Source organism: Camelus bactrianus, chromosome 6 (assembly GCF_048773025.1).
Source record: "Camelus bactrianus isolate YW-2024 breed Bactrian camel chromosome 6, ASM4877302v1, whole genome shotgun sequence".
NCBI classification, from domain to species: domain Eukaryota; kingdom Metazoa; phylum Chordata; class Mammalia; order Artiodactyla; family Camelidae; genus Camelus; species Camelus bactrianus.
The window spans coordinates 63,385,893-63,404,050 of record NC_133544.1 but is presented as its reverse complement, the minus strand read 5'-3'; the positions used below and the strand labels follow the sequence as shown (position 1 = coordinate 63,404,050).

Genomic DNA, 18,158 nt, shown 5'->3' with positions numbered 1-18,158 from the left:
AAAAGAGCACAGAAAATAAAAACAAATCCACCTCATAAAGGTGTTGAACTAGAGGCAGCAGTAAATGCTAGGACAGACCTCACTCTGGGTTGTGATGCTGACAATCCACTCTTTCAACCTGCTGCATTGGGCGCCCGTGTGTAAGGCCCAGGGAGAGGCACCATCACAACACAGCCGGCGAGACTGGAAAAGGCATCTAATGAAAAGTCTACCCATCCTGGTTCTGTGCCTCTCATCTACCATGTCTTTAGCTACTTTAGCTTAAAAAAAAAAAACAAAAAACAAAAAACAAAAAACAAAAAACAAAAAACAAAAAACAAAAAAAAACCTAAGACTCAGAAACTCAACTACAGGAGCAGGGTGGGGATGTAATGCATTTTTTTAAACTTGAATAGCTCCATAGCTAATTCTTCTGCATAGAGAATTGTGAACCACTGAGCAAGTGAATAGAAGCCTAAAAATGAGTCACTTGTAATGAGCTTTTAACTCAATTTAAACTCAAGACTCCAAAATGCTTTTGCCCGATTGCAAATGGTGAAAAGATACACCAAAGATGAATGTTTCCCACTGATAGTCACTGGCTTGGGTAAATCACCTCTGAGAGAACAGCTAATCCAGTAAGTGGCAGCTTAGTACCCACCCCATGTATCTCAAGATCATTGGCAGACATCAAACAAAATCTGTACATTGAAGGCTCTGAAAATCGTAATGTCTTCCTTGATAAAATTATTATTATTATTCCCAGTTTTCAACCCATCTGTAAGTTCAGATGCTTTTCTTATTCAAAATACTTGCTTTATCTATGAGACCACAAATAATCCAGAAGCCTCCTGATAAAAGTCACATATCTGTACAAAGAAGTTTCAAAGCATATTAAATTGCTCAGTCATAATTTCAGTGAACTAGTATCCTTTGGAATGGCAAACCATGGCCCAAGAACCAACAGCCTGTTTTTGTACATGAAATTTTATTAGAACACTGATGTGGCCATTTATTTAAAACAGCTTGCTGGCTCCTGATCTAGGGCTATTCTCAAACTTCAGTGTGTCGAAGTTACACAGAGAGCTCATGAACAGAGGTCCCCCTCCAAGCTTTGTACCAAGTTCCCAGGTAATTGCGAGATGCACCAAAATTGGAGAACCACTTGCTCTAGATGGGTCCTTCTCAAACTTTAACACACACGAGTCCCCTGCTGACTGTGTTAAAAGATTCCACTTCAGTAGGGTCCGGAGTGGGGCTAGAAAGTCTCCTTTTCAGGTTAAGATCCTACGTGATGTCAGTACTGCTGGTCAGTGGGCTGCACGCTGAGGAGTACAAATCCAGAGCAGTGCTTCTCCAGTTTGGCTGCATGTTCAAATCTCCTGGGTAGCTGTACAGAGTGCAGGTGCCACCCCTGAAGATTTTTATTTCATTGGTCTGGGGTGTGTCCTGGGCATTAAGACTTCATTTCTAAGTTCCCCAAGTGATTCTAACGTGCAGTAAGTTGGAAAACCTCGAGAGCACAACTCGCCATCTCAGGAGTCAGCTAAATTTAAACAGAGGAATTCTCACAGCACCCAGGATGGGAAGAGGGCTGCCACCACCGCACACGTAAATACGCCTAGACTCCAGCCCACAGAGCTGCTGTTCCACCCAAGCCATGTCACAAACTCTGATCTCAAGCAACCCAATGAGGACCTACCTAGTGAGGATGGGAACCCCTGAGACAATGGTAAGGACGAAATGAGAGCGCATCTGTCTGTGCAGGTGGTTTAGAGAGTAGTGTATGCTGTAAGCAAGCACGCACACCCCTCGCCCCCGCACCGGCTGCCGGGCTCCCCTTACCCCGTCTCAGAGATACTTATTTCACTTGTCATCACGAAATCGCGTTGAAGCAGATATAAATGTGGAAGCACACACTTAGTTTAATTTCTAACAAAGTGCTTAATGATGCAGTTCCGGGAATGCATTGTGTCGTAAGAGTGGAACCACCTGCGACAACTGAAGGATTAGTAGAGGATTACCCGCTCCGGGGAAGAGACAGAGGACTGTCGGTTCCCAGGGTTGTCAGCACTGCCTTTTGTCATTAACTTCAAATACACTTAATGAAAACACAGAGGTAGAGTCACAGTTGCAAGTTATCGACTCCTAAAGAGCTGTGCACAGAAGATTGAAGGAAAAAAAGGATTTTAATACCAATAAAGAATAAAAACAAAAAGCAGAGCCAGAGGCATAGGAAGGAGTGGCATGGAGTTTTTTAATTTGAAAAGCGAAAAGGTTACACTTAATGCACTTAGTGGAAGGCAGAGGCTGTGCTAATAAATGCTCGTTACAAAGTTGTTCTGACGGAGAAGCTAGGGAACTGCACACCAAATCAGAGTTGGTAGCAAGTTTAAATCTGAAGAAAATCCATGTGGCCAACAAACTGCCATCTCAAGAGCTCTTATCCGGGGGAAATCAAAAAGGGAACCTGAAAGAAAGAAGCAGACAGGTAAGAAGATATATCCAAGGTTTTTTAAAATATCTTGTGATGCTACAGACAGGACCTCAAATCCTTCCATCTAAATTCTAACCCCACAAACACAGTTACAGGGTTCCCAAATTCTGGACAGTATTTAAGCCCAGCTAGACCAACCAGAAGAAAGCAAATATTTTTCACAGAACCTTTTACAGAGGCATCCAGAAAAATTAATGTTCAAATTTGAATTCCAAGCACACCAAGGCATAACTGACTAGGAATGTCAGGCGTGCGTTCTAACGTCAGCTCTGTAATTAATTAGCTACATGACTTTACATTAGTCACTCTGACCTCTCCTGCCCAAAATCTCTGACTGAGAGGGTTGCAATTTAGCCTAAAAAGCTTTTCTGGATTTAGAAAGCTTATAAAGCACTAACTTCCGGTTTTGGGGAGTTGGGGGGGGACAAGAATTCAAAAGAAAGTAGAGAAAAATTCCCAGTCTCAGATTTGACAAAGGACCGAAACAGAAGAAATAATTGTGTCTTCATTAAAGGTGAGATTATTTTTGACAAGAAAGAGGTGGAGAATAACTCCAAGAGAGGTAGCCACGTTGGTGCCGGAGTCAGGGGCACAAGGGTCTGTAGCTGGAAGGTGGAGCCCAAGCCCTGCCCTGCAAACACAGGCTTCCTTTCCTACGTCCGCCCGGGAGGGCTGCCGACCTGGTGTGCCCCAATGCAGTGTGGCCAGAAGGTGGCCTCCTGGCTCTGGGGGCCCCACTGTCTCTGGCTACAAGCAGCCAATTTTCCTGCAGTGCACCATAAAAACACTACCGTCTTCTATGTGTGTCATGACTTGAAAAAGGCTGGGAAACACTACCTTTCAGAAGAGCTGGGCTACCCCAGCAGGTAAAAAGGCACCATGTTATTTTGTGTCTTGCTTCAGGTGACCTGGAGATGCTAGCTTCAGAGTTTAAAGGAAAGATCTTAAACTTCTAGCCAGATTGCTCTCATTTCACTAACAAATGATATTTAGAGAAATGCTATATAGCTGCAGACTATCCCTACTTAAGTGCAAAGATGAAAAATATGTAAAACAAAAAGCAAAACCGGGGAGCAAACGCATCCACAGTGCCAAAAGAACAAACAGACCTATTAAAATTCACCTATTCATCCCATCAAATTCCTTAAAGCAAACTCTCTGACAACAGACTATGAACTAATAACACCACATCAGTTCTAATGTCCAAAGTGAGAAAGGATGAGAACACAGGGACGTTTCAGTGAAGAGCCTTGACACATTTAGAATTATAAAATAAATCCTCTTTTATTAGAAAAGTCAAGTTTTGAGAATATATGATATTAAAACATTTAAATCTAAGACACTGGGACTGGTCCGTCCAAAAGGCAAAAAATGACTCATGAGAGTAAGTCTCTTTGATAGTGGTTTTCAGAAAATTCTATTTACATAGATCTGCTCCCTTCTTTTAAAGCAAAAATATATTTACCAGACAGTATTCTAAAAGCAGAGGTTCAAGGATTCTTTGAAATATTAGCTGAACAAAATTGGACTGTTCGCCGGCTCAGAAGAATGATTTTAACTGTTGACCAGGAGATAAAGGTTTCAGGAAACTGACTAATAAAATTTCCTCCCCTGATATCAAGACATGCAAAGTCGAAGACACCTACTGAGAAGAGTTAGCATGACTTCTTCTCTATTCACCCAAGCAGGGAAGATAGTGCCATTTGACCAGCCTGTTCTCATCATCTTAAGAGAAAGCAAGGGACAACACAAAGAACTGTTAAAAATAATTATTCTCTGTAGAGATACAAAACAGGATGTCAGACAGGGTCATTTCTCTTTGGGTCTGTATTCTTCCCAGCACTGTCTCTATTCAGACAGCAGCACTGAGCTCAAATACTGATTTTCCTTCAAATCCACCTCATCCTGGATCCTGGTCACCCAATTAAAACAGAAATTAGAGACAATGTGAATCAAAGACCATTCTGCAGAAACTCTCGGTGCAGAGCACAATGTGAATCCCTACAATTTCAGACAGCACGGATTGTGTATTTCTAAAAATGAAAAAAGCTTTAGAGATCAGCTAGTCTAATCCTCTCAGTTTATAGATAAAGATACTGTCACCTAAGAGTTTTATGATTTGTCCAGAGCTGTGCTGTCCAACACCATAGCCACTAGCCACAGGTAACTATTTAAACTTAGTTAAAATTAAATAAAATTTAGAATTCAGTGCCTCAGTCACTTAGCCACATTTCACATGTTCGATAACTCCATGTGGCTAGTAGCTTTCATACTGGGCAGTACAAACTTAAGATTTCCACAATGCAAAGTTCTGTTGGAGAGCACGGGTCCAGGGTCATCCTGTCTGGAAAAAGTCAGGTCTCCTGATCTGCACTCTTCTCCATTTCTTCTGGATCATATTAAAGATGACCGACTTTGCAGAAACATTTTAGATAGCCTGTCTTCATCCTTTCTTATCAACCTCTCCGAGAGAAGCAAGTTTAATACTGTTCATGAAAACCTTCTAACAAGATGTATATATTCATCATCCAAAAGTCTTTGAATGTAACAGAGAGGAAGCGATATAAACTTTGGAGTCAAAACATCTGTTATCAAGTTCCCACCCAGTCACTTATTAGTTCCAGGCCCTGGACAAGTCAACTTACATTTCACCAGGGTTTAATGACCTCTTGTGCAAAATGGGAATACCACTATCTGCCCACCTCCATCACGGAGTGGGCCATGAGGGTCACATGGGTTGACGTGTGTACACGTGTATGTGGAGCATATGTGAGTCTCGCAAGCCTGATCATGTAATAACTGTAAAACATTTGACAAATGTTGCCTACTTCTGTAAAAGGCCTTAAACAAACATTGTGCATTTTGCTATAGGCAGTCACACTTTAACTTTCCACCTCCTGTGATGGATGGTGAAAGTCTGGTAATGGATAAAAAGCAACAATTGAAGAAAAAAAGCAAAAAGGGGGGAAAAAAGCAAAGCTCAACTGAGGATGCACACAAACAGCACAATCCTCCTCGAACAAGAAGGAATGCTTTCATCAGAGGTTCTAACAGCTGCAAGAGAGTCTGATGAACATCCAGGCCAATCCCTTTCCTTGTGCAGATAAGGAAACTGGGGCTCAGAGACAAGCCTGTTTGTCCACTCAACTAGTTAACACAACAAGGTCTACAGTGTAGGTCCCCCTCTTCGTAGCCTCACACTCAAGTCCCATCCCATGGCCCCACATATGAACTGTTTCCTTGGCTCCTTTCTTCCACAGCACTTTCCACATGTCTTAGTATCCATGGAACTAATGATACAGCTATTTTATACATCATTTTCCTGCAGTTGAGAATGATTTATTCATTCATACACTCAATAAACATGGACTGTGACCCTGTACTAAGCAAGCTCTGAGGTCCCAACCCATAGGGAATTTTAAAAGTCCACTGGGAGAGACAGGAAAGTGAATGAATAGCTTCATAATAATGTGGTAAGTGCAGCATTAGGGGCATGCATGCAGACCCTGAGGGCCCTCAGAAGAGGCTCCTGTGCAACCTGGGGGTGGATGACTCACAGTAGGAATCATCTGAGACTCAGGATGGAGAAGGTAAGACCAGGAGTTACAGCCACAATTAACTTCATAAACACAAGTCTACTTAATATTCTTTTTTTTCATTTCTTTTCTTTCTTTTTTTTTTTTTTGTAGCTTTAAGTGGACCAAATACAAAATAGAGCTCAGTCACCAGTTAGAGAGTCATCAATTATCAGTTTTTTTAAGTAAATAAAATAAGCAGATTCAAGGTTTTAAGACCAGGTAAAGAATTAATCTCACCCTCCAACCAGGGAAAGGGTGGGGCTGAAAAAAGATTATGCTGTGCTAATTTAAAATACTTCCTACAAATTTAGAATAGTTCCCTTTTTGAGAACTTATTTGGTGACTAAACCTACTTCAGTATAAGGTGAAATGTCACAGAGAACATGATATAGTAACTAACCGGCACCCCACCAACAAAAAATTAAAAGATGACTGCCCGTGGGAGGTCATGTTCAGAGCAAAAATAGGTCTAGAATAAACCAAAAAGGGAGCTCCTGAACTGACAAGAAAAGGAAACAAAACGTAAATGTGTGGGTCTTCATGCACTTGGTCTTCCCTATGTAACCAAATCCTAGAGCCGCTTACAAGGTTACATGCCCTTTTGTGCCTAAGTCGACACTGCCCACTTCTGGCCAGAATGTAAAGCAACCCCCTCCCCCAATATCTATGCCCACTTGGACCTCTGCTGCCCTCCTGTGACTGGAAAGAAATTAGGTTTCATCACAAAGGTATCTGTGGTTTCTTCCCCCAAACTCAGCTTCTGCTATGCTTTGTAGTACATGCTCTCAGCAATGAAACGTAGAAGCCACTAGGTGGCAGTAGAGCCTAAGGAATAGCATTTAGATTCCCCTTTAGAGGAAATTTTCTGGATTACCACAGTGCTTTACTGATGAATTCGAAAAGCCAACAGCAACTGCTTGTTTGTAAATAGTACGGTTTACCAGGGTTATGTTCTGCCCAGGCCAGAAGCCCCCTTGTCCAGCCAGGATTAAACACTGAATTTTCAAAGACCCGTGGGAGAGCAGCCTCCACTATGAGAACAAAGCAACACTAACAGGGCTTCAGCACCAGCTTGTGGCAAACAGTCTCCCCCAGGCTGAGCACACTTCCAGGCTCAGGGCTGTCCCTTCATCAAAGCCCCATTCACTTTTCCCTCTGATCCAGGGCCCACGTCATCAGGACCTTTCCTTCCCAAACTGTGACCCAATGTAGCTATGTCCCCCCTTTTCTTCATTTCCCTTCAGAATGCCTGAGACAGGCTGACATTTTCTGAAAAAAATTTCACAAGGAGACATGGAAAAACAAAAGGAAATATTTACAGACAGCATTTTAATTTTTAAGTATTCAAATCTACTGAACTTCTGTATCATACATTCCCCCAAAATAGATTTACTACCACTGAAGTGCCAAATGCTGATCACCATTTCAGATGTGCATGGCTTCTCCCGACTCAGAAGCTCACTAGGAGCATTTTTCACTTTTGCATTTTCATTTTTATGATCATCTAAAACAATATGATGTGTCTACTTGACCACCGGGATAGCCACCCTCCAAGCAGTGCTGCCAACCGGACAGCTTTTACCACAGGTTTCTCACACGGCCATCTTTGGGCATGTTTTCAGGAGACTGCAGAAGTCTGAAGCGTGGAAAAGATCGTGTTAACAGATCTAGGTTTGACATTAGTCCTTGCCAAACAAAACTGCTGTGAATTTCAAGCCTTTCCAGATCTGGGACTGGAGAGGGACTCAAAGGAACATCAGCTCAATCTATAGTGTTTAATCTCTTCAAAACCAGTACATTTCAGGTGGTGGATACAGGAGGGTGTTTGTTATATTATTCTCTGTACTTTTTTGTATTTTTTAAAGTGTCATAATATAAGCAAAGAAAGTAATAAAGGAAAGGACTGTGGTAACTTTTTAAACATACTTCTTTAACTGTGCAATTGTCAAATACTTTATAATAAGCAACTTTAAGCAAAAAGATATTAAAATTTTTTCTTTGACATCAGACTGGATTATTAGACATAAGATTTCCCACAAGGCTCTCTGTTTCTCGTCTGTAAATGGAATTAGCAAGACTATCCTCATGCGGTTGTTTTGAAAATCAGACACAGGAGAAGCACTTAAAGCCTGGCCCACAGAGAGCCCTCACTATCTGTTAACTTCCTTCCTTCTCCTTGAATAAATTTCTTTAACCCAATGCCATTTTCTTTAGATCTCCCTTTTTCAGAGTAGCTGCTGGTTTTAAATGTCACCCCCAAATTCATGGAAGTGCCGTACACTACAGACGTTTATTCTTTTTATACTCGACTCTCAACACACTTGGCAAATACGGAGAATGTGTTTTGTTCTGCCATCTGAGTTGATATAAATATTGAAAACGATTTTAAAAGTGTTTTAGCACACTGCACACAGAACTGAGTTAGCAGCACATAAAAAGGGCCAACTGAGAGCAGGATGGTATAGTACGTGTCAAATGACGGATGCCTGTGAAAATCCCCCTAGGCGGGTCCCCCCCCCGGGTCCCCCCCCCCCCCCGCCACCAGAAGAATTTCTCTGAGTACACTGTCTATAGAATGATTTAACACTGCAGCCTCGGACTGGAAGACTCTGCTAGACCCGGGGCCCATAATTCCCAGCTGAACAGGTGGCCCAAGGTCGTTAACATGGTCTGCAGTTTGCAGTTTCTGCTGAGCCTGCTTTTTTGTCTCTGTTTTTGTCATAATTTTGAAACACTAAGCTCTCTGCAGCAGAGTCCTCCTCCAATCACGACAGTCCTAGAAAATAATTTTTCATGATTTGGTATCTCCCTGATCCTAGAGAACACCCTGGAACTGTTTGCTCTACCGTCTCCTTAAAGCATACACCATGACTCATCTAGAAATAGCAAGCAGAGAAATGGAGTGTAAGGAGGTCAGGAGGCTAATGACCTTTCCAGCAAGGCTGCTGTCAGAGCCCAAGGGTTACTCATGATGTTTTCAGGTCAGCGAAGGTCAATGTTGGTGGATGAGTTTTCTAATTGTCCTCAAGAACTGTCATTGGTCAGACACCCCATCTGTGGCTTCTGCTTCCAGATGGCACCGCGGCTCCCTCCTCTGGACTCCCACAGCGCTTTGCTCAGGTCTTGCATGTGGCTCTTGCTGCTGTGTTTACATGCCTTCTCCCCTTCTAGACTGTTCACTTCTTGAAGGTAGGAGCCACATTTTACTTTTCTTTGTACTCCCAGCATTGAGGCATTGACTGGCACATGGGGGAGTCCCGATCAGGTCTCCAAAGAGTTCAATTGTATTAGGACAGTAGAAAGAAGTGGTTCTCAAACTTTTTCACTGATATAAACCATCTCTGTCAACTTACCACTGCCAAAAATGAAACCTTATCTGAACTAACAGAACTGTTTCTGAGGCAATATCAATAATGGAAACGATCTGTGTAATATATAAAGTAGCTGATTAATTCATGCCAGAAACTGAAGTACACTCATTGTCACTTTATTGCATTCACCTTGTCCATGGTTGCTCTAACTCTTTTATTAGATTTCTGATTAGTACAAAAATGACAGCCTTCCAAGTAGTGATAGAAAGAGATTGGTCCTGGGATATTCTTCCCCCTAACAGGATAACGTTGCCTAAGGTTCTCTTTTCTCTACCCCAGTAATTGCAACATACAATTTTGTAGTGGAAAGGCAAAGAATAGAGTGCATTCACTCATCAGGAAGCTACACGGGATCCCGGAAAAGCACTGGGCCAAGAGCACCGCTGGACTAATGCGCTACCCTGCAGCCACTTGGCTGGGGAAAGCCGCTGGACTGCTCTGGACCTCTGTTTTCTTACATATAAAATAAGTGTTGACATACAGTTTGTTGATCTTTAGTCATGCAATTCTCAGAGCTTCAGGATTCTGCTTAGGAGGGAAGGATGGAGAAGAGGCCATACCACGCATCAAGAACCCAAGTAAAGAGGGCTTTTCAATTTTTGTCAGTCAAAACAACTCTGGCCCACTGCTGTTTTATATACTGAGATTCTGTATGAGTTTACCTAGAAAAAAAGAGCTCTATTGCTAAAAAAGGAAGACTGGAAAATGAGTCAAATGGTATCTCATCCTATATTTTAAAGAGTTCTCCCAAGCTGGTCCAATTTTTCCATTTATTTTTAACTTAGCACATACATTAGCAAACAGCTATCATCACCACTCAGCAGACACTGGATGTCACTCAGGTGTAAGCACTATACTAGGTACTTCGTGGACAACGGCCCAGCATTTCAAGTCCTCTGAGATCAAAATTAAAAAAAAAAAAATTACAAAGCAAATCTAAAAGCAAAACCTACAATTTATGTCTCTTCCAAGATCTCGGAGTTATTTTCATGGAGTTACTGGTGCAGAAATTAATGTATTAGTTACAAGCAAACTCTCATTTTCTGTTATCTTAATGATTTGCAGAACAGTGACTAGAGAAGGCAATGACCCAGAGTGGCAACACTGATGAATCAGGATGATATTAATGCATACTCTGCAGGCGGATATGGAAAATTCTGCAAATGTCTTATCAGCAATATGGGAACCCTGCCAACCATGATCAAAACCCATTCAATTTCTATTCCTAAAATCAACATTATGGGACAAGGGCTATGATCATCACTTACATTTTTCTAGTCTCCCACTCCTCAATTAAGTAAACGGGAATGATTCAGCCAACGAAGTTCATGACAACAAGGTGCAGGATGGTGCTGGCAAACAGAAAATCAGCAAAGGCGCGCTCCGGGGAGATGCCTTGGAAATCCGCTTTGTTCTGTGGGTTGATTTGTATTCTCAGACAAACTGTACAAGAAACAAAACACAAAAATGACTATCAAAAAGTATGAAACAAGTATGACTAATGAACATACACATACTCTATGAACCAACAGTTCTATTCCAACAGAAATGACACACAAGTCCATCAAAAGGCAGTTACAGGAATGATACCCATGACAGCCCCCACCTGGCAACAACCTAATGTCCATCAACAGTAAAATGGGTAAATCATGGCATCCTCATGCAACAGAATACTATATAGTAATGAAATGAAAAGGAACTTCACAACTGGATGAATTCCACAAATACAATGTCGAGGAACACAACACAATCCAGTTGCAAAAAAATACTTGCTGTATGATTCTATTTACATAAAGCTTAAAATTGGCAAAACCAATCTACGGTAATACGAGTCAGGATGATGGTCTTTATCTTTCACGGGAGGACGAATGACTGGGAAGATAGACAAGAGGCCTCTAGGATGCTGGTAATGTTCTCGATCTGGGTGGTAGGTGGCTAAAAGGATGAATTTTAAAATTTGTCAAGTTGTTCACATAAATTTTATGCTGTTAATTGTTAAAGGGAACAATATGACTTCTCAGAGTTAGGCTAAAACCCGAAGGCATATATATATATATATATATATATATATATAACCAAAAAAATCTTCAGAACCCTTTTGTCTCCTGATTTAAGTTTATAATTATACTTAAATCAGGATGTAGTTGAGGCAGTAACAAAGGCACTAGTCTGAATAACCAAAAGTTATAAAATTGTGAATTATTTGCAACAGGATGTGTATAGTGTTAGATAGCAAAGATGTTTAACCATGAGGACCTCACAGTTGTAGATAATCTTTAATCTCAATGTTTTAGCAGCTGCTTGTCTCAAAAATTTAGGCAAGAGACCAGTTATAGAACTCTGACAGAGAACTCTCCACTGCCACATTCTACACCCTGGAAGATTCTAACCTCAACAGTAGCCACAGTCACCATTTGATGTGAATAGGAAGCTCCAGGAATACACTTTTCCAAAATATCTTTATGCCTGTGACAAATGATTACAGTACTTAAGAAAACCCAAATTTGCTTCAAGCTAGCATCCATTCTATCACTATCCAAAAAAAAGCAATGAACTGAGATCAAACCCAAAGGTCAGAAAACTACCAGACCACTTCTCCAGAGTCCATCACCATGGCAACAGTTTTCATTATACTTAGACATGCAGATACTGAAGCATCAGAGGCACCTGGACCCTTCAAAATATGAAAGACACTGACTGAAGCAAGGGTGACCAATTAAAATCCTGCTGTGGAGAGTATATATTGGTTCATCCATTTGGAAGAGCAGCTGGCAATATCTATTAATATTTAAAATGTTTTTACCTTTGATGAAGGAATTTATCTTACAGAACAAAGACATTCTAACAGCACATTTGTAAAGTTAAAAAAAAGTGAGAACAGTCCAATGTCATCAAGGGGCTTATTTAAATAAATTACACTACAGGCATGCCATGAAATCCCATGCAATTATTCAAAAGAATGAGATGAATTCTCTATTGGTTGACAGGTAATATATCCACCACTGTCCTCAACTGGACACCGGTTTTAATGGGGAATTTGAAATTTGGAGTTTATCCCTTGTTCTGCTTGTTGGGAAGGGAAAGCTTGTACCTGTTTATGGTATGGTACATGTACAACTGAAACACTGTGCTGAGAATAAAGGAAAGGAGGAAATACACAAGAGTGAAGAGAGAAATTATGAAGCATTATTTTGGAAAAGCAAACATATTAGGGAAGTATTACGGAACCACTGACAGGTTCCACTGAGTGCCTATCTGTGCTCCTATTGTTGCCAGTACTTCTTCATCACAGCACTATATCCATGTTTACTTGTCTGCATTTCCCACTAGATTATAAACTCTGTGGGAGCGGAGACCATGTCTGTGTGTTTCACAGTTGAATCCTCAGTTCCTTGGCAGAGAACCGGGCAGATAGTTGCTCAATATTCCTTAAATTATTACAGGCATGCTCACAATTTTACATACAGTGTTAAGTACAGAGGATGCAGAGATGAAAAGAGCACTAAACCAGTTCTGGGTAGTGAAACAGGAACACAGGGGAAAGACCTAAATCTTAAGAGCCAGGGAAGGGTTCCAAAGGGAAGCAGCACTTGAGCTGAGATGTCTAGGAGGTGAAGGACTTTTCCAGGCAGTTGAATACAGATAAAATAGCTTAAGACATCACAGCACGTTCAGGGAATAACAAGTAACTCAATAATGCTGGAATACAAAGCACAGAGGATGCTGAGGCAAGAGATGAAGCTGGAGATATGGCTGGGACCAGATGATGAAAGAGCCTCTATGCCATGAAAAAATTTTTTAATTTTTCTCTGGGAACCACAGACAAATTTTATGTGGGGAGTGGCACAATCACATTTGCAAGTCAAATCAAACCTGCAGACACAGTGAAAGAGGGACTGGAGGGAGGGAGACCAGAGGCTGGGAGATCAATAAGGAAGATTACGGTAGTCTAGATGAGAGATACTGAGCGCCTGAGTGACAGAGGATGAGAGGTAGCAATGGAAATGAAAGAGACTGAGAAACAGGGCTCTCAGGCATAAGGCTGACAAACCTCCAATCTCTTAGGATAACAGTTATGGGCCCAGAAATTCAACAGATAATTCCCAAAGAAATGCTGGACCCCAGTCCACACAGCCTAAGAGCTCACATGAGAGAAAAACAAAAAAAAAACACTCTGAATTAGGCCTCCTCACCTTTCAAATTCAAAGTGTTTTTGGATTTGTAAACTGGAGGAATAAAACTAATTTTTAATCCACAATTATTTCATATAGATTAGAAAACAGAGCAAACCAAAGTTGTGAAATGACTTAAAAGCAAATTTCAAGATCAAAGACTTATTTTAAGGACAGTCAATGTTTTCCACTTATCCCTCCTAAACAGCACTCTGAATGAGCAAAAAGAGGGATTCCAGTGAGGTAAAAAGGAAACTATGAGGGGTGCCAGCACAGGGAGGCAACCCTAAAAAGGGGACAGATGTCCTCCTCTAGAGATGTCTAACCACAAGATACACAGTCAGCTGCTGAGGATGCATGAAATCTGTCTGGAAGAAAAATATTCTACCTCTCAAGCCCTTTGAAAGCCTATTGGCTTTAAAATATAAAATGTTGATCAAGGGAGGAAAAAAAAAAGATTTCTCAATAGCAATTTTCTGCCTCTGGCTCCTTCCTGAAACCATGGGTAAGTCTCCCAGTCATGAAGAAATAGAAAACCACATTTTCATTGGACCCAAATAACACCAGGCTCTTTAGAAAATGTGGTAGCATTCTATATTGATTTACAATGTAATGATTAATTTCTAAAGAGCATATGCATATAACACATGCAGAAGGAATGCAAGAGATCAGACTACCAAAAAGAAACTAAGGGAACCAGACTTTTAAAACTTTTCCCTCCAATTCATCCTACACACTAGCACCAATTTTAAATCTCTCTTTTACTCAAATCTTTAAAAAAAAAAAAAAAAAAGAAAGAAAGAAAGAAAGAAAGAAAGGAAGGAAGAAAGGTCCTTAGATGCATTCCTATTACCTACAGGATAAAATTCCTTGGCCTGGCACTCAAAGCTCTAGCATCCAGCACTACTAATCCTTCAACGTAATCTCCTACAATTCCCTTTCTCAGCCAAACTGGCCTCTTCCTTTCTCTTCCCATAGGGAAGTTAGAAACCGCAGCACCAGAAACAGGTACAAGCTTCCCCTTCTCAACAAATAGAACAAAGGATAAACTCGAAATTTCTAATTTCCCATTAAAACATGTATCCAGTTGAGGATTTGGGCTAACGAATGGCAGCGGTGGACTTAGTAAGGTCAAGGCTGTGGAAAGATGTGCAAATGATACCCTTCCAGGGCAACTATGAGTTGTCATGAATCTCTTCTTTTCTTGAAGCAACTTACATTTCTCTGGCCCAATGACCTGTTGTCTAACAGCTACAGAAATCTTGATTCCCCCATAAGGACTCCACTATTAAAGGGCCCTTTCACTAGGCATTCTCTTCAAGGACAAGCCATCAGAGGAGAGAAGGGAGTCTGCCAATTCAATTTTAGCCTCAAAAACAACACTTGGCATAAGGAAAAACCATCTGCTCAAAAAAATCTTCTGACTTTTACCACACCAATCATCTATAGCTCTAGTCCACACCACTCTTCTGCAAACCACACCCTTCCATATAGCCCTGAGAAGTCATTCTTAGCCCTAGAAACTTATGAAGCCAGGGTGACTTCAGCAGAGAGAAGGCTTTTTTTAAATCAGTTTTTAGGCCCCACCCTATTCCTACTTTTCCAGATCTAGAAAACAAAATCAGACATTCTCAAGATTCCTTCTCCTGTCTAATAAAATTCCTGGTCATAAACAGAATTTGTAGGGAGGAAGGGGGAGTCTAGAGCAAGGAGAGTGATGTCTCTGATGTATCTGATGATGATAACATATAAACTCCTACAGGCCAGGATAGTGCCACAGAGAACCAGGTCCTGATCATCTCAGACAAAATTCAAAGATGATACAGGCTACCTCTGCAACTCCAGATCAAGCTGGCACACATGTCCTTAGGCTTATTTTAAGTTCTAAGAAACAGAGACGGCAGAGTATCTCTGGCATGAGTCTGAACCAGCCATCTGAATGTGTAAAAAAATCCTATAGATTGACAACTTTAAGCTGTAATTAAATCTCCACTGTAAATGAAGTCTCCACACAATTCTAATGTTGTATTGTCTGTGCCCCAATTACACTGTATAAACTCGTTGAATACAAGGAACATACAGATGTATCCTCAAAGCTTTTACCATATTTTACCCTGTATTAGATTCAAAATATAGTTGACAACCTTATGATGAAAAAAAGAAAAACCGCGAATTGTAGCATGTTCTTCAAGACATGGAGCAGGAGATACCAGTGACTGGAAAGGTTCATGGGGTACAGGCACCTATAAATTGTACTGGCTAACACTCCCTGGGCCAAGCCTGGGCTCAGTATTTACTGAATCCCTGTAGAGGAAGAATGGTCAGATTTTGGCAAGAATTTATGGAGATAGCCAGTTCTCATTACATATGGCAGTCTACAAGGTAACAAATTTGCTGTAAATCAGAAAGAATAATAAAGCTCAAATAGAACTATGTGAATGAAAACTAAGCTCAGCATAGTGAAATAACTTCAGAGTGGGTCCATTTTAAGTCTATCAACTTTAAGGTTGTGTTAAAGCTAAGTGAAAGTTGGGAGGAAGGGATAAAATAGGAGTTTTGGATTAACAGATACACATTACAATACATAAAACAGAGAAACAACAGGACCTACTGTGTAGTCCAGGAAACTATATTCAATTTCTCGTAATAAGCCATAATGGAAAAGAATCTGAAAATACATGTGTGTGTGTACGTGTAACTCAATCTCTTTGCTGTACACCTGAAACTAACATTGTAAATAAACTACAGTTCACTAAAAAATAAGTAAAATTTTAAAAAGAAGTTAAGTGAAAGTTGGAATGGAGTTGTCCCTGGACAAAACAAAGTGAACTGCATCACCAGGTTGAGCAGCAGCATTAAGGTGGTTTCTAGATTTACTTCCAGCTCCTCGGTGGCTCTTTGGTATAGTCCTGACAAACCTTTCTGAGCCTCCATTTCCCCATTCACAAGAAGGCAATACAGGATCCTCTCATCACGAGGCGGTCTGATAAACACAGACGAGTACTGTGGGAATAAAAGCAGTGCATCAAAGTAACACATTATTACTGAGATTACTTATAGAATCATTACCCGCTAGGATGAAGCTCCCCACACAAGAGATGAAGCCCGAGAGGAAAGAGTTGAAGGGGAAGGTCCCCACGAGGAGACAATAACCGAATTGCAGCGCCCCGGTCAGTAATATATACAGGAGGTAGGCGTCCAACAACTTCAGACGCTGAGGAGTGGAGCTCAAGTACTCTTCTAGGAACCGCGAGATGACCGACAATACCGACGCCGACATGGCTAAACGCTCCAAACTCCAGCGGGCGTCCCCAGACTCCTGGCGGACCCGACCACCACACCGGATGTGACGTTGGCGCATGCGCACCTCTATAGCCCAGCTGCGCTCTCCCCGATTTGCCACTTTGCGCAAGCGTACAGGCCCGGCAAGGCGTGAAACAACTGATGCGCAGTCGCAGAATACATCTGCGCGCTGAGAACTACAGCCAGAAAAAGCTAATGCGCCTGCGCAATGGCTCTGTCCCTGGACTGGAGACGTGTACTCTTTTTGCCCTATTTCCGCCTTCTGGTTGGTGACGCCCACAGTTGCTGTAGCAACGAGATAGTGTGGGAGGAAGGCGGGGAGAAGTTTTTCTGCGGACCGCGAGGGCTCTGGTCCTTTTTTTGTCCACCTGAGTCCTCAAAGATTGACTATTTGGATCTGCTTTAAGGCAGTGTCTGGCGCTCCCGCGTTCAGAGCCCACTCGGCCCTAATTCTGTTAAGGGAGCTAACTGCGGATGCCTGTCCCAGATCATTAGAGCAAGACAAGTTGCCCCGCAGTGAGAACCCCCGCGGCCAGTCACTACGCAGGCACCAGCTTAGACCTCGTTCTTGGAAGAGGAAAGTGCGGGGCAGAGTAGGGAAGCTTGACCTCTACCAGGTCCTGAACTGGATTTGGGATCTACCAAAAAGCACGGTAGAACACTGCAGGTGTTCGTTCATTCAGCAGGCGCCTCCTTAGGCCCACGTTTTGCTAAATAGCCTTTAAAGAGCGTGAAAAGATTGCGGGGCGGGGGGCGCCACGGGGAGGAGGGTGTGGAGAAAGTCGATTAACGTGCGTAGGATATATGATCAAGTTTGGCAGCCTCCTACTCCACTGTAATATCCCAGGATGTCAACGCTGAAACGCCTTTAAGAGCATCATTGCCTAGTGCCTGGGTCAAACCCTACCGCCTTCAACTTATTCTGCAGAGAAAGCTGAAGGTTTGAGGTTTTAAATTTTAATAAGTGGTATTAACTATTTATATTTGGCGTTTTAACTTTTTTGAAAAATAAGGTCTACCTTCATTTCTGGCTTTTGCTACGCTTTTAGTTTCACATGAATCTGACTTTCCAGACCTAGTTCATCTCATTTGCAGCTACAAGTGGCACATAACCAAGTGCGTTTTCAGCTTACTAATAATTTGAGCTATCCTAGGTACTCAGTAAATTCCTATAATACAAGTGAACGACAACTTTCCTTCATTTTCACATTCTATTTGTGTTTAAGGTAGAACCAAATCAGCATCAACAAATGTACTG

The 18,158-nt window shown here is 41.6% G+C and overlaps 1 protein-coding gene across 3 annotated transcripts in view; it reads right to left on the bottom strand.

The window, feature by feature from the left end:
• The window catches only part of DAD1 (defender against cell death 1), a 55,853-nt gene extending 38,888 nt beyond the window's left edge, over positions 1-16,965 (bottom strand). Inside the window, exons 1-3 of one of the 3 annotated variants that reach the window (XM_010954688.3) lie at positions 16,667-16,963; positions 10,694-10,868; positions 2,217-2,449 (exon numbers count right to left, since the gene is read on the bottom strand). In XM_010954688.3, the coding sequence (XP_010952990.1) occupies positions 10,738-10,868; positions 16,667-16,958 (423 nt within the window). In that variant the 5' untranslated portion in view covers positions 16,959-16,963 and the 3' untranslated portion in view covers positions 2,217-2,449; positions 10,694-10,737. Of the gene's footprint in view, positions 1-2,216; positions 2,450-9,525; positions 10,322-10,693; positions 10,869-16,666 lie in introns of those variants that run through there. The other 2 variants (XM_010954689.3, XM_045516488.2) reach the window with 2 other exon arrangements.
• Positions 16,966-18,158: the final 1,193 nt, after the last annotated feature.